The following is a 16970-nucleotide window of genomic DNA, read 5'->3' as shown; positions in this document are numbered from 1 at the left end:
GATAGTGCAGAGTACACTGTGAACGATGCCTGTAACCCTGATAGCGCAGAGTACACTGTGAACGATGCCTGTAACCCTGGTAGTGCAGAGTACACTGAACGATGCCTGTAACCCTGATAGTGCAGGGTACACTGTGAATGATGCCTGTAACCCTGATAGTGCAGGGTACACTGTGAGCGATGCCTGTATCTCTGATAGTGTACAGTTCACTGTGAGTGATACCTGTATCTCTGATGGTGCAGAGTACGCTGTGAACGATGCCTGTATCTCTGGTGCAGGGTACACTGTAAACGATGCCTGTATCTCTGATGGTGCAGAGTACACAGTGAACGATACCTGTATCTCTGATGGTGCAGAGTACACAGTGAACGATACCTGTATCTCTGATGTTGCAGGGTACACTGTGAACGATGCCTGTAACCCTGATGGTGCAGGGTACACTGTGAACGATGCCTGTATCTCTGATGATGCAGGGTACACTGTGAGCGATGCCTGTATCTCTGATGGTGCAGAGTACACTGTGAACGATGCCTGTATCTCTGATGATGCAGGGTACACTGTGAACGATGCCTGTATCTCTGATGATGCAGGGTACACTGTGAACGATGCCTGTAACCCTGATGGTGTACAGTTCATTGTGAACGATGCCTGTATCTCTGATGGTGCAGAGTACACTGTGAGCGATGCCTGTATCTCTGATGGTGCAGAGTACACTGTGAACGATGCCTGTATCTCTGATGGTGCAGAGTACACTGTGAACGATGCCTGTATCTCTGATGGTGCAGGGTACACTGTGAGCAATGCCTGTATCTCTGATAGTTTACAGTTCACTGTGAGCGATGTCTGTAACCCTGATGGTGTAGGGTACACTGTGAACGATGCCTGTAACCCTCATGGTGCAGAGTACACTGTGAACGATGCCTGTAACCCTGATGGTGCAAGGTACACTGTGAACGATGCCTGTAACCCTAATGGTGCAGAGTACACTGTGAACGATGCCTGTAACCCTGATGGTGCAGGGTACACTGTGAACGATGCCTGTATCTCTGATGGTGCAGGGTACACTGTGAACAATGCCTGTATTTCTCATGGTGCAGGGTACACTGTGAGCAATGCCTGTAACCCTGATGGTGCAGAGTACACAGTGAACGATGCCTGTATCTCTGATGGTGCAGAGTACACTGTGAGCAATGCCTGTAACCCTGATGGTGTACAGTTAATTGTGAATGATGCCTGTATTTCTCATGGTGCAGGGTACACTGTGAGAAATGCCTGTATCTCTGATGGTGCAGAGTACACAGTGAATGATGCCTGTATCTCTCATGGTGCAGAGTACACTGTGAGCAATGCCTGTAACCCTGATGGTGTACAGTTCATTGTGAACGATACCTGTATTTCTCATGGTGCAGGGTACACTGTGAGCAATGCCTGTATCTCTGATGGTGCAGAGTACACTGTGAGCGATGCCTGTATCTCTGATGGTGCAGAGTACACTGTGAACGATGCCTGTATCTCTGATGGTGCAGAGTACACTGTGAGCAATGCCTGTAACCCTGATGGTGTACAGTTCATTGTGAATGATGCCTGTATCTCTGATGGTGCAGAGTACACTGTGAGCAATGCCTGTAACCCTGATGGTGTACAGTTCATTGTGAACGATGCCTGTATTTCTCATGGTGCAGGGTACACTGTGAGCAATGCCTGTATCTCTGATGGTGCAGAGTACACAGTGAACGATGCCTGTATCTCTGATGGTGCAGAGTACACTGTGAGCAATGCCTGTAACCCTGATGGTGTACAGTTCATTGTGAACGATGCCTGTATTTCTCATGGTGCAGGGTACACTGTGAGCAATGCCTGTATCTCTCATGGTGCAGAGTACACTGTGAGCAATGCCTGTAACCCTGATGGTGTACAGTTCATTGTGAACGATGCCTGTATTTCTCATGGTGCAGGGTACACTGTGAGCGATGCCTGTATCTCTGATGGTGCAGAGTACACTGTGAACGATGCCTGTATCTCTGATGGTGCAGAGTACACTGTGAACGATGCCTGTATCTCTGATGGTGCAGGGTACACTGTGAACGATGTCTGTATCTCTGATAGTTTACAGTTCATTGCGAGCGATGCCTGTATCTCTGATGGTGCAGAGTACACTGTGAACGATGCCTGTAACCCTGATGGTGTACAGTTCATTGTGAACGATGCCTGTATCTCTGATGGTGCAGGGTACACTGTGAGCGATGCCTGTATCTCTGATGGTGCAGAGTACACTGTGAACGATGCCTGTAACGCTGATAGTGCAGAGTACACTGTGAACGATGCCTGTAACGCTGATAGTGCAGAGTACACTGTGAACGATGCCTGTAACCCTGATAGCGCAGAGTACACTGTGAACGATGCCTGTAACGCTGATAGCGCAGAGTACACTGTGAACGATGCCTGTAACGCTGATAGCGCAGAGTACACTGTGAACGATGCCTGTAACGCTGATAGCGCAGAGTACACTGTGAACGATGCCTGTAACGCTGATAGAGCAGAGTACACTGTGAACGATGCCTGTAACGCTGATAGTGCAGAGTACACTGTGAACGATGCCTGTAACGCTGATAGTGCAGAGTACACTGTGAACGATGCCTGTAACGCTGATAGTGCAGAGTACACTGTGAACGATGCCTGTAACGCTGATAGCGCAGAGTACACTGTGAACGATGCCTGTAACCCTGATAGCGCAGAGTACACTGTGAACGATGCCTGTAACGCTGATAGCGCAGAGTACACTGTGAACGATGCCTATAACCCTGATAGCGCAGAGTACACTGTGAAGGATGCCTGTAACCCTGGTAGTGCAGAGTACACTGTGAACGATGCCTGTAACCCTGATAGTGCAGGGTACACTGTGAACGATGCCTGTAACCCTGATAGTGCAGGGTACACTGTGAACGATGCCTGTATCTCTGATAGTGCAGGGTACACTGTGAGCGATGCCTGTATCTCTGATAGTGTACAGTTCACTGTGAGTGATGCCTGTATCTCTGATGGTGCAGAGTACACTGTGAACGATGCCTGTAACCCTGATGGTGCAGAGTACGCTGTGAACGATGCCTGTATCTCTGATGGTGCAGGGTACACTGTAAATGATGCCTGTATCTCTGATGGTGCAGGGTGCACTGTGAACGATACCTGTATCTCTGATGGTGCAGGGTGCACTGTGAACGATGCCTGTATCTCTGATGATGCAGGGTACACTGTGAACGATGCCTGTAACCCTGATGGTGCAAGGTACACTGTGAGCGATGCCTGTATCTCTGATGGTGCAGAGTACACTGTGAACGATGCCTGTAACGCTGATAGTGCAGAGTACACTGTGAGCGATGCCTGTAACGCTGATAGTGCAGAGTACACTGTGAACGATGCCTGTAACGCTGATAGTGCAGAGTACACTGTGAACGATGCCTGTAACCCTGATAGCGCAGAGTACACTGTGAACGATGCCTGTAACGCTGATAGCGCAGAGTACACTGTGAACGATGCCTGTAACGCTGATAGCGCAGAGTACACTGTGAACGATGCCTGTAACGCTGATAGCGCAGAGTACACTGTGAACGATGCCTGTAACGCTGATAGTGCAGAGTACACTGTGAACGATGCCTGTAACGCTGATAGTGCAGAGTACACTGTGAACGATGCATGTAACGCTGATAGTGCAGAGTACACTGTGAACGATGCCTGTAACGCTGATAGTGCAGAGTACACTGTGAACGATGCCTGTAACCCTGATAGCGCAGAGTACACTGTGAACGATGCCTGTAACGCTGATAGTGCAGAGTACACTGTGAACGATGCCTGTAACCCTGATAGCGCAGAGTACACTGTGAAGGATGCCTGTAACCCTGGTAGTGCAGAGTACACTGTGAACGATGCCTGTAACCCTGATAGTGCAGGGTACACTGTGAACGATGCCTGTAACCCTGATAGTGCAGGGTACACTGTGAACGATGCCTGTATCTCTGATAGTGCAGGGTACACTGTGAGCGATGCCTGTATCTCTGATAGTGTACAGTTCACTGTGAGTGATGCCTGTATCTCTGATGGTGCAGAGTACACTGTGAACGATGCCTGTAACCCTGATGGTGCAGAGTACGCTGTGAACGATGCCTGTATCTCTGATGGTGCAGGGTACACTGTAAATGATGCCTGTATCTCTGATGGTGCAGAGTACACAGTGAACGATACCTGTATCTCTGATGGTGCAGGGTGCACTGTGAACGATGCCTGTATCTCTGATGATGCAGGGTACACTGTGAACGATGCCTGTAACCCTGATGGTGCAAGGTACACTGTGAACGATGCCTGTATCTCTGATGGTGCAGGGTACACTATGAACGATGCCTGTAACCCTGATGGTGCAAGGTACACTGTGAACGATGCCTGTATCTCTGATGGTGCAGGGTACACTGTGAACGATGCCTGTAACCCTGATGGTGTACAGTTCATTGTGAACGATGCCTGTATCTCTGATGGTGCAGAGTACACTGTGAGCGATGCCTGTATCTCTGATGGTGCAGGGTACACTGTGAGCAATGCCTGTATCTCTGATAGTTTACAGTTCACTGTGAGCGATGTCTGTAACCCTGATGGTGTACAGTTCATTGTGAACGATGCCTGTATCTCTGATGGTGCAGAGTACACTGTGAGCAATGCCTGTAACCCTGATGGTGCAGAGTACACTGTGAACGATGCCTGTAACCCTGATGGTGCAAGGTACACTGTGAACGATGCCTGTAACCCTAATGGTGCACAGTACACTGTGAACGATGCCTGTATCTCTGATGGTGCAGGATACACTGTGAACGATGCCTGTATTTCTCATGGTGCAGGGTACACTGTGCGCGATGCCTGTAACCCTGATGGTGCAGAGTACACAGTGAACGATGCCTGTATCTCTGATAGTTTACAGTTCACTGTGAGCGATGTCTGTAACCCTGATGGTGTACAGTTCATTGTGAACGATGCCTGTATCTCTGATGGTGCAGAGTACACTGTGAGCAATGCCTGTAACCCTGATGGTGTACAGTTAATTGTGAATGATGCCTGTATTTCTCATGGTGCAGGGTACACTGTGAGCAATGCCTGTATCTCTGATGGTGCAGAGTACACAGTGAATGATGTCTGTATCTCTCATGGTGCAGAGTACACTGTGAGCAATGCCTGTAACCCTGATGGTGTACAGTTCATTGTGAACGATGCCTGTATTTCTCATGGTGCAGGGTACACTGTGAGCGATGCCTGTATCTCTGATGGTGCAGAGTACACTGTGAACGATGCCTGTACCTCTGATGGTGCAGAGTACACTGTGAGCAATGCCTGTAACCCTGATGGTGTACAGTTCATTGTGAACGATGCCTGTATCTCTGATGGTGCAGAGTACACTGTGAGCAATGCCTGTAACCCTGATGGTGTACAGTTCATTGTGAACGATGCCTGTATTTCTCATGGTGCAGGGTACACTGAGCAATGCCTGTATCTCTGATGGTGCAGAGTACATAGTGAACGATGCCTGTATCTCTGATGGTGCAGAGTACACTGTGAGCAATGCCTGTAACCCTGATGGTGTACAGTTCATTGTGAACGATGCCTGTATTTCTCATGGTGCAGGGTACACTGTGAGCAATGCCTGTATCTCTGATGGTGCAGAGTACACTGTGAGCGATGCCTGTATCTCTCATGGTGCAGGGTACACTGTGAGCGATGCCTGTAACCCTGATGGTGCAGAGTACACAGTGAACGATGCCTGTATCTCTGATGGTGCAGAGTACACTGTGAGCAATGCCTGTAACCCTGATGGTGTACAGTTAATTGTGAATGATGCCTGTATTTCTCCTGGTGCAGGGTACACTGTGAGCAATGCCTGTATCTCTGATGGTGCAGAGTACACAGTGAATGATGCCTGTATCTCTCATGGTGCAGAGTACACTGTGAGCAATGCCTGTAACCCTGATGGTGTACAGTTCATTGTGAACGATACCTGTATCTCTGATGGTGCAGAGTACACTGTGAGCAATGCCTGTATCTCTGATGGTGCAGAGTACACTGTGAGCGATGCCTGTATCTCTGATGGTGCAGAGTACACTGTGAACGATGCCTGTATCTCTGATGGTGCAGAGTACACTGTGAGCAATGCCTGTAACCCTGATGGTGTACAGTTCATTGTGAACGATGCCTGTATCTCTGATGGTGCAGGGTACACTGTGAGCAATGCCTGTATCTCTGATGGTGCAGAGTACACAGTGAACGATGCCTGTATCTCTCATGGTGCAGAGTACACTGTGAGCAATGCCTGTAACCCTGATGGTGTACAGTTCATTGTGAACGATGCCTGTATCTCTGATGGTGCAGAGTACACTGTGAGCAATGCCTGTAACCCTGATGGTGTACAGTTCATTGTGAACGATGCCTGTATTTCTCATGGTGCAGGGTACACTGTGAGCAATGCCTGTATCTCTGATGGTGCAGAGTACACAGTGAACGATGCCTGTATCTCTCATGGTGCAGAGTACACTGTGAGCAATGCCTGTAACCCTGATGGTGTACAGTTCATTGTGAACGATGCCTGTATTTCTCATGGTGCAGGGTACACTGTGAGCAATGCCTGTATCTCTGATGGTGCAGAGTACACTGTGAACGATGCCTGTATCTCTGATGGTGCAGGGTACACTGTGAACGATGCCTGTATCTCTGATGGTGCAGAGTACACTGTGAACGATGCCTGTAACCCTGATGGTGTACAGTTCATTGTGAACGATGCCTGTATCTCTGATGGTGCAGAGTACACTGTGAGCGATGCCTGTATCTCTGATGGTGCAGCGTACACTGTGAACGATGCCTGTATCTCTGATGGTGCAGGGTACACTGTGAACGATGCCTGTATCTCTGATGGTGCAGGGTACACTGTGAGCAATGCCTGTATCTCTGATGGTGCAGAGTACACTGTGAACGATGCCCGTACCCCTGATGGTGCAGGGTACACTGTGAACGATGCCTGTATCTCTGATGGTGCAGGGTACACTGTGAACGATGCCTGTATCTCTGATGGTGCAGGGTACACTGTGAGCAATGCCTGTATCTCTGATGGTGCAGAGTACACTGTGAACGATGCCTGTAACCCTGATGGTGCAGGGTACACTGTGAACGATGCCTGTATCTCTGATGGTGCAGGGTACACTGTGAACGATGCCTGTATCTCTGATGGTGCAGGGTACACTGTGAACGATGCCTGTATCTCTAATGGTGCAGAGTACACTGTGAACGATGCCTGTATCTCTGATGGTGCAGGGTACACTGTGAACGATGCCTGTAACCCTGATGGTGCAGGGTACACCGTGAACGATGCCTGTAACCCTGATGGTGCAGAGTACACTGTGAGCAATGCCTGTATCTCTGATAGTTTACAGTTCACTGCGAGCGATGCCTGTATCTCTGATGGTGTAGTTTGTGTACATTGTGAGGACAAAATCACGACCGGCTTTGACGAATCTGTAAAATACTAGCCTTTATTTCAGACTCATCCTGATTTCCCGAAGAAGCCGCTGACTCCGTATTTCCGATTCTTCATGGAGAAAAGAGCCAAGTACGCCAAGATTCACCCGGAAATGAGTAACCTGGACCTCACTAAGATCCTCTCCAAGAAATACAAGGAGCTGCCGGAGAAGAAAAAGGTAAAAGGTGTCATTTAACTCCTTCCTGACCTGGGGCGGAGTGACTGACCCGGGGCGGGGCGGAGGGACGGACTGGGGCGGGGCGGAGGGACGGACTGACCTGGGGCGGAGGGACTGACCCGGGGCGGGGCGGAGGGACTGACCCCGGGCGGGGCGAAGGGACTGACCCAGGGCGGGGCGAAGGGACTGACCCGGGGCGGGGCGGAGGGACTGACCCGGGGCGGGGCGGAGGGACTGACCCGGGGCGGGGCGGAGGGACTGACCCGGGGCGGGGCGGAGGGACTGACCCGGGGCGGGGCGGAGGGACTGACCCGGGGCGGGGCGGAGGGACGGACTGACCCGGGGCGGGGCGGAGGGACGGACTGACCCGGGGCGGGGCGGAGGGACGGACTGACCCGGGGCGGGGCGGAGGGACGGACTGACCCGGGGCGGGGCGGAGGGACGGACTGACCCGGGGCGGGGCGGAGGGACTGACCCGCGGCGGGGCGGAGGGACGGACTGACCCGGGGCGGGGCGGAGGGACGGACTGACCCGGGGCGGGGCGGAGGGACTGACCCGCGGCGGGGCGGAGGGACTGACCCGGGGCGGGGCGGAGGGACGGACTGACCCGGGGCGGGGCGGAGGGACGGACTGACCCGGGGCGGAGGGACGGACCCGGGGCGGGGCGGAGGGACGGACTGACCCGGGGCGGGGCGGAGGGACGGACTGACCCGGGGCGGGGCGGAGGGACTGACCCGGGGCGGGGCGGAGGGACTGACCCGGGGCGGGGCGGAGGGACGGACTGACCCGGGGCGGAGGGACAGACCCGGGGCGGGGCGGAGGGACGGACTGACCTGGGGCGGGGCGGAGGGACTGACCTGGGGCGGGGCGGAGGGACGGACTGACCCGGGGCGGAGGGACGGACTGACCCGGGGCGGGGCGGAGGGACGGACTGACCCGGGGCGGGGCGGAGGGACGGACTGACCCGGGGCGGGGCGGAGGGACGGACTGACCCGGGGCAGAGGGACTGACCCGGGGCGGAGGGACTGACCCGGGGCGGGGCGGAGGGACGGACTGACCCGGGGCGGAGGGACTGACCCGGGGCGGAGGGACTGACCTGGGGCGGGGCGGAGGGACTGACCCGGGGCGGGACGGACTGACCCGGGGCGGAGGGACTGACCCGGGGCGGGGCGGAGGGACGGACTGACCCGGGGCGGGACGGACTGACCCGGGGCGGAGGGACTGACCCGGGGCGGGGCGGACGGCCCCAGGTCCCATTCCCCAGGCTGTGCTGAGCAGGCTGCCCCGCTCTCTGTTCGTACACTATGGTATCTCTCCCGTTCGATGCACCTCAGGACCTTACTCCCACCTGCAGGAGAGGAGCAGCCCCCTGAATACAAGAGAATAAAAGAATTTGTGTCTGAGGAAACGAGCCGGCTGGTGGTCTGGGTGTCAGCTGCTGCCTGCGGACGTTTCATTTCCACCGTTAACTCTGTTTCTCTTCTGATGCCCTCCCACAGCTCAAGTACATTCAGGACTTCCAGCAGGAGAAGGGGCATTTCGGGCAGGCGATGGCTAAATTCAGGTACCCCCCACCCTCCCCCGTCCTCCCTCCCTCCCCGGGGGCTCAGTCCAGGGAGTCACTAAAGGGAAAGGACCAGGCCCAGTGAGCGGGACACTGCGCCCGGCCTCACACTCCCGGGTTAGGGTGGGGGGGGGCTCGGTGTGTGGGGGAGGGGGGCTCGGTGTGTGGGGGAGGGGGGTCTCGGTGTGTGGGGGAGGGGGGTCTCGGTGTGTGGGGGAGGGGGGTCTCGGTGTGTGGGGGAGGGGGGTCTCGGTGTGTGGGGGAGGGGGGTCTCGGTGTGTGGGGGAGGGGGGTCTCGGTGTGTGGGGGAGGGGGGTCTCGGTGTGAGGGGGAGGGGGGTCTCGGTGTGTGGGGGAGGGGGGTCTCGGTGTGTCGGGGAGGGGGGTCTCGGTGTGTGGGGGAGGGGGGTCTCGGTGTGTGGGGGAGGGGGGTCTCGGTGTGTGGGGGAGGGGGGTCTCGGTGTGTGGGGGAGGGGGTTCTCGGTGTGTGGGGGAGGGGGGTCTCGGTGTGTGGGGGAGGGGGGTCTCGGTGTGTGGGGGAGGGGGGTCTCGGTGTGTGGGGGAGGGGGGTTCTCAGTTGGGGGGTGTGGTTATCTGATGAGATTGGGATCGGACTGTGCCGCGATGGCCCCGGCTGACACTCAGCGTCGAGGCTCGGGTGGAGATTGGCCGCTGGGGCAGCTGGTGAAGGGTCACTGGCCCCTGATGAACTCTCCCTCATCAGTAGGAAGAATAAGGAGGCCTCACACTGCTCGGATAATAAGAGTCTGAATGGGGTCGAGGAGCAGAGGGATCGGGGGGGTTACAGACACACAAATCACTAAAAGGAACGATGTAGACGGGAAAAAGCAAACCCAGCACTGGGGCTCGTTTCTAGACAGATAGAATTGAAAAGCAGGGAAGTTACGTTAAACTTATATAAAACCTTGGTTAGACCACACTTGGAGTATTGTGCACAGTTCTGGTCTCCATATTATAAAAAGGATATAGAGGCACTGGAGAAGGTGCAAAAAAGATTTACTGGGATGACACCAGAAATGAACTTATCAGGAAAGGCTGAACAAGCTGGGGCTCTTTTCTCTAGAAAAGAGAAGACCTGATCGAGATCTTTAAGATTATGAAAGGGTTTGATAGGGTAGACGTAGAGAAGATGGGGGGAGACCAGAACTCGGGGCCATAAATATAAGATAATCACTAATAATCCAATAGGGAATTCAGGAGAAACTTCTTTACCCAGAGAGTGGTGAGAATGTGGAACTCACTCCCACAAGGAGTGGTTGAGGTGAATAGTGTAGATACATTTAAGGGGAAGCTCGATAAACACATGAGGGAGAAAGGAATAGAAGGATATGGTGATAGGGTGAGATGAAGAGGGGAGGGAGGAGGCTCGTGTGGAGCATAAACACCGGCATAGACCTGTCCCCCAGTGAGAGTCAGTGTCTGTGGGACTGTCCCCCAGTGAGAGTCAGTGTCTGTGGAACTGTCCCCCAGTGAGAGTCAGTGTCTGTGGAACTGTACCCCAGTGTCTGTGGAACCCATACCCCGGGGACACTCGGTGCTTTCAGTAGTCGAGGGGAGAAAATGGCAAACTGATTCTAGGGGTTGAGAGTGATGGTAATATCGTGGATTGATCTCTATCCCCAGGGATGAACACCCGGAACTACTTGAAGAACAGAAAAAATCGGACGTTCCAGAAAAGCCAAAGTCCCCTCAGCAACTGTGGTATCTCCATGAGAAGAAGGCGTTTCTGAAAGTTCACCCGGAGGTAAACAGCGGGCACCACACGCAGAGTGACACATACCAACCTCCCAGCACCTGGGCAGTGCTGACAATGCAGGGTTTATTGCCCGCCCTGCGCTGCCCTCAGAAGGAGGCGGTGAGCCACTTTTTAAACCGCCCCGGGCTCCTTACGGTCATAGAATCATAGAAAGGTTCCAGCACAGAAGCAGGCCATTCGGCCCATTGAGCCTGTGCCAGCTCTCTGAAAGAGCAATCCAGCTAGTCCCACTCCCCCGCTCTTTCCACGTAGCCCTGCAAATTTTTCTCCATCAGGCCAGTATCTAATTCCTTTTTGAAAGCCACAATTGACCCTGTTTTCACCTCCCACTCAGGCAATGCATTGTTTTTACACAGTGGTTTGCTCGGGCATTGAGTATGTGGGACTGGAGTCACGTGTAGACCCAGGAAGGCCCAGAGTTTAAGGAGTTAGGAAAGAGATTAAGAAGCAGGACCTCAAAGGTGGTAATCACTGGATTACCCCCAGTGCCTCGCGTTAGTGAGTATAGAAATAGGAGGATAGAACAGATAAATGCGTAGCTGGAGAGATGGTGCAGGAGGGAGGGCTTTTGATTCCTGGGGCATTGGGACCTGTTCTGGGGGAGGTGGGACCTGTACAGGACGGACGGGTTGCACCTCAACAGGGCCGGGACCAATATCCTCGCGGGGAGGTTTGCTAGTGCTGTTGGGGAGGGTTTATACTAGCTTGGCAGGGGGATGGGAACCTGAGTGTACATAGGAACATAGGAACAGGAGTAGGCCATTCAGCCCCTCGTGCCTGCTCCGCCATTTGATAACATCATGGCTGATCTGTGATCTAACTCCATATACCTGCCTTTGGCCAATATCCCTTAATACCTTTGGTTGCCAAAAAGCTATCTATCTCAGATTTAAATTTAGCAATTGAGCTCGTATCAATTGCCGTTTGCGGAAGAGAGTTCCAAACTTCTACCACCCTTTGTGTGCAGAAATGTTTTCTAATCTCACTCCTGAAAGGTCTGGCTCTAATTTTTAGACTGTGCCCCCTACTCCTAGAATCCCCAACCAGCGGAAATAGTTTCTCTCTATCCACCCTATCCGTTCCCCTTAATATCTTATACACTTCGATCAGATCACCCCTTAACCTTCTAAACTCTAGAGAATACAACCCCAATTTGTGTAATCTCTCCTCGTAACTTAACCCTTGAAGTCCGGGTATCATTCTAGTAAACCTACGCTGCACTCCCTCCAAGGCCAATATGTCCTTCCGAAGGTGCGGTGCCCAGAACTGCTCACAGTACTCCAGGTGTGGTCTAACCAGGGTTTTGTATAGCTACATCCGAGTGTAGATTCGGATGGGACAGAATCAGAACTGGAGATAGAAGGCAGAGTATTAGTAAGTGAGTTAGGAAGGCAGAGGAAGCAAAGGTTAGAAAATAGACAGCAAGGGAGTTTGGCAGTGCTTAAATATATTTACCTCAGTACAAGGAGTATAGTGAATAAGGCAGATGAACTAAGGGCACAGACATGTGGCAGTATGATATCATAGCTATTACTGAAACATGGCTTAAAGAGGGGCAGGAATGGCCGCTCAATGTTCCTGGTAACAGGGTTTTTCAACACGATAGAGAGGGGGATAAAAAAGGAGGGGGGTGACAATTTTGGTTAAGGAAACAATTACAGCTGTGAGGAGGGGATGATATATTAGAAGGATCATCAAATGAGGCCATATGGGTTGAGCTAAGGAACAAAAAAGGGGCAGTCACACTACTGGGAGTGAAGGATAGACCCCCAAACAGTCAGAGGGAGATAGAGGAGCAAATATGTAGACAAATTTCTGAGAAGTGCAAAAACAATAGGACAGTAATAGGGGATTTCAACTACCCTAATATTAACTGGGACACAAACAGTGTGAAGGGTATAGAGGGCACAAAATTCTTAAATTGCATTCAGGAGAATTTTTTTAGCCAGGACATAGCAAGCCCAATAAGAGAGGGGGCAGCTCTATATTTAGTTTTAGGAAATGAAGAGGGGCGGGCGGAAGGAATATCAGTGGGAGAGCATTTTGTTGTTAGTGATCATAATTCAGTTAGATTTAGCATAGTTATAGAAAAGGACAAAGAACAGGAGTTAAAGTTTTCAATTGGGGAAAGGCCAATTTTACTGAGCTGAGAAGTGATTGAGCAGAAGTAAACTGGAAACAGCTACTTGAAGGTAAATCAGTGTCAGAGCAGTGGGAGATATTCAAGGGGGAGATTCAAGGGGTTCAGAGTAAACACGATCCCACAAAGAAAACGGGAGGGGCTGCCAAATCTAGAGCCCCCTGGATGACAAGGAGCATTCAGGATAAGATAAGGCAAGAAAAAGAAAACCTTTGATAGACACCGAGAACTGAATACTACGGAAAGCTTAGAGGAGTATACAAAGTGCAGGGTGAAGTTAAAAAGGAAATTAGGAAAGCAGAGAGAGGGCATGAAAAAATATTAGCAGGTAAAATCAAAGAAAACCCAAAGATGTTTTATAAATACATTAAGAGCAAGAGGATAACTAAGGAAAGAGAAGGGCCTATTAGAGACCAAAAAGGTAACGTGTGTGTGGAGGTGGAAGATGTTGTTATGGTTCTTAATGAATACTTTGCGTCTGTCTTCACAAAAGAGAGGGACGATGCAGAGATTGTAGTTAAGGAGGAGGAGTGTGAAATATTGGATGGGATAAACATAGTGAGAGAGGAAGTATTAAGGGGATTAGCATCTTTGAAAGTAGATAAATCACCAGGGCCGGATAAAACGTATCCCAGGCTGTTAAAAGAAGCAAGGGAGGAAATAGCAGAGACTTTAACAATCGTTTTCCAAACTTCACTGGATACAGGCGTTGTGCTGGAGGATTGGAGGACTGCTAACATTGTACCGTTGTTTAAAAAGGGAGTGAAGGATAGACCGAGTAATTACAGGCCAGTCAGTCTAACCTCGGTGGTGGGCAAATTATTGGAATCAATTCTGAGGGACAGGATAAACCGTCACTTAGAAAGGCACGGAGTAATCAAGGACAGTCAGCACGGATTTGTTAAGGGAAGGTCGTGTCTGACTAACTTGATTGAATTTTTCGAGGCGGTGACAAGGACGATCGATGAGGGTAGCACAATTGATGTCGTCTACATGGATTTTAGCAAGGCTTTTGACAAGGTCCCACATGGCAGATTGATCAAAAAAGTAAAAGCCCATGGGATCCAAGGGAATGTGGCAAATTGGATCCAAAATTGGCTCAGTGGCAGGAAGCAAAGGGTAATGGTCGATGGGTGTTTTTGCAACTGGAAGGCTGTTTCCAGTGGGGTTCCGCAAGGCTCAGTACTACGTCCCTTGCTTTTTGTGGTATACATTAATGATTTGGACTTAAATGTAGGGGGCATGATTAAGAAGTTTACAGATGATACAAAAATTGGCCGTGTGGTTGATAGTGAGGAGGAAGCTGTAGACTGCAGGAAGATATCAATGGACTGGTCAGGTGGGCAGAAAAGTGGCAAATGGAATTCAATCCAGAGAAGTGTGAGGTAATGCATTTGGGGAGAGCAAACAAGGCAAAGGAATACACAATAAATGGGAGGATACTGAGAGGTGTAGAGGAAGTGAGGGACCTTGGAGTGCATGTCCACAGATCCCTGAAGGTAGCAGGACAGGTAGATAAGGTGGTTAAGAAGGCATATGGAATACTTTCCTTGATTAGCCGAGGCACAGAATATAAGAGCAGGGAGGTTATGCTGGAACTGTATAAAACACTAGTTAGGCCACAGCTTGAGTACTGCGTACAGTTCTGGTCACCACATTACAGGAAGGATGTGATTGCACTAGAGAGGGTGCAGAGGAGATTTACGAGGATGTTGCCAGGACTGGAGAATTTTAGCTATGAGGAAAGATTGGACAGGCTGGGGTTGTTTTCCTTGGAACAGAGGAGGCTGAGGGGTGTCATAGAGTCATAGAGTTATACAGCACGGATAGAGGCCCTTCGGCCCATCGTGTCCACGCCGGCCATCAAGCCCAGTCTAATCTAATCCCATATTCCAGCATTTGGTCCGTAGCCTTGTATGCTATGGCATTTCAAGTGCTCATCCAAATGCTTCTTGAATGTTGTGAGGGTTCCTGCCTCCACAACCCTCTCAGGCAGTGAGTTCCAGACTCCAACCACCCTCTGGGTGAAAAAGTTCTTTCTCAAATCCCCTCTAAACCTCCCGCCTTTTACCTTGAATCTATGCCCCCTTGTTATAGAACCCTCAACGAAGGGAAAAAACTCCTTAGTATCCATCCTATCTGTGCCCCTCATAATTTTGTACACCTCAATCATGTCCCCCCTCAGCCTCCTCTGCTCCAAGGAAAATAAACCCAATCTTCCCAGTCTCTCTTCATAGCTGAAGCGCTCCAGCCCTGGTAACATCCTGGTGAATCTCCTCTGCACCCTCTCCAAAGCGATCACATCCTTCCTGTAGTGCGGCGACCAGAACTGCACACAGTACTCCAGCTGTGGCCTAACCAGTGTTTTATACAGCTCCATCATAACCTCCTTGCTCTTATATTCTATGCCTCGGCTAATAAAGGCGAGTATCCCATATGCCTTCTTTACCACCTTATCTACCTGTTCCGCCGCCTTCAGGGATCTGTGAACTTGCACACCAAGATCCCTCTGTCTTGCCAAGGGTCTTCCCATTCATTGTGTATTCCCTTGCCTTGTTAGTCCCTCCAAAGTGCATCACCTCGCACTTTTCCGGGTTAAATTCCATTTGCCACTGTTCCGCCCATCTGACCAACCCATCTATATCGTCCTGCAGACTGAGGCTATCCTCCTCACTATTTACCACCCTACCAATTTTTGTATCATCAGCGAACTTACTGATCATACCTTTTACATTCATATCCAAGTCGTTAATGTAGACCACAAACAGCAAGGGACCCAGCACCGATCCCTGTGGTACCCCACTGGCCACAGGCTTCCAGTCACAAAAACAACCTTCGACCATCACCCTCTGCCTTCTGCCACTAAGCCAGTTTTGTATCCAAAGTGCCAAGGCACCCTGGACTCCATGGGCTCGTACCTTCTTGACCAGTCTCCTGTGCGGGACTTTATCGAAGGTGATTTAATTGAGGTGTATAAAATGATGAGGGGTCTCGATAGAGTGGGTCGGAAGGACCTATTTCCCTTAGCAGAGGGGTCAATAACCAGGGGGCATAGATTTAAAGTGATTGGTGGAAGGATTAGAGGGGAGCTGAGGAGAAATGTTTTCACCCAGAGGGTGGTGGGGGTCTGGAACTCACTGCCTGAGAGGGTGGGAGAGGCAGAAACCCTCAACTCATTTAGAAAGTACCTGGATGTGCACCTGAAGTGCCGAAAACTACAGGGCTACGGAGCAAGTGCTGGAAAGTGGGATTAGGCTGGGGGGCTCTCTTCTCCCCGCTGCCACAGACACGATGGGCCAAATGGCCTCCTTCTGTGCCGTAAATTTTCTCTGAGTCTATGATTATAAGGCATTCGTGACCCACTCACATACACACACTCATACACTCATACACACTCACACTCACACACTCATATACACACTCTCACGCACTCATACACTCACACTCATATACACACTCTCACACACTCATACACTCACACTCATATACACACTCTCTCACACTCATATACACACTCTCACACACTCATACACTCACATACACACTCTTGCACACTCACATACACACTCTCGCACACTCATACACTCACGTACACACTCATACACACTCTCGCACACTCATACACTCACGTACACACTCTTGCACACTCATACACACTCACACACATTCATACACTCACATACACACTCATACACTCACACTCATACACTCACATACACACACACTCTCACACTCATACACTCACATACACACTCGCACACTCACATACACT

General features: G+C 51.3%; 1 protein-coding gene across 1 annotated transcript in view; it reads left to right on the top strand.

Moving 5' to 3' along the window:
* Positions 1–16970, top strand: part of ubtfl (upstream binding transcription factor, like) — a 105862-nt gene that overhangs the window by 14302 nt on the left and 74590 nt on the right. The window contains 3 exon segments of the mRNA XM_067977515.1: positions 7563–7718; positions 9218–9282; positions 10926–11046. Coding sequence (XP_067833616.1) covers positions 7563–7718; positions 9218–9282; positions 10926–11046 — 342 coding nt within the window.

This window comes from Heptranchias perlo, chromosome 3, assembly GCF_035084215.1.
Source record: "Heptranchias perlo isolate sHepPer1 chromosome 3, sHepPer1.hap1, whole genome shotgun sequence".
In the NCBI taxonomy this organism is placed as follows: domain Eukaryota; kingdom Metazoa; phylum Chordata; class Chondrichthyes; order Hexanchiformes; family Hexanchidae; genus Heptranchias; species Heptranchias perlo.
Note: the sequence above shows the minus strand (reverse complement) of the source record. Positions and strands in the feature narration are given on the sequence as shown.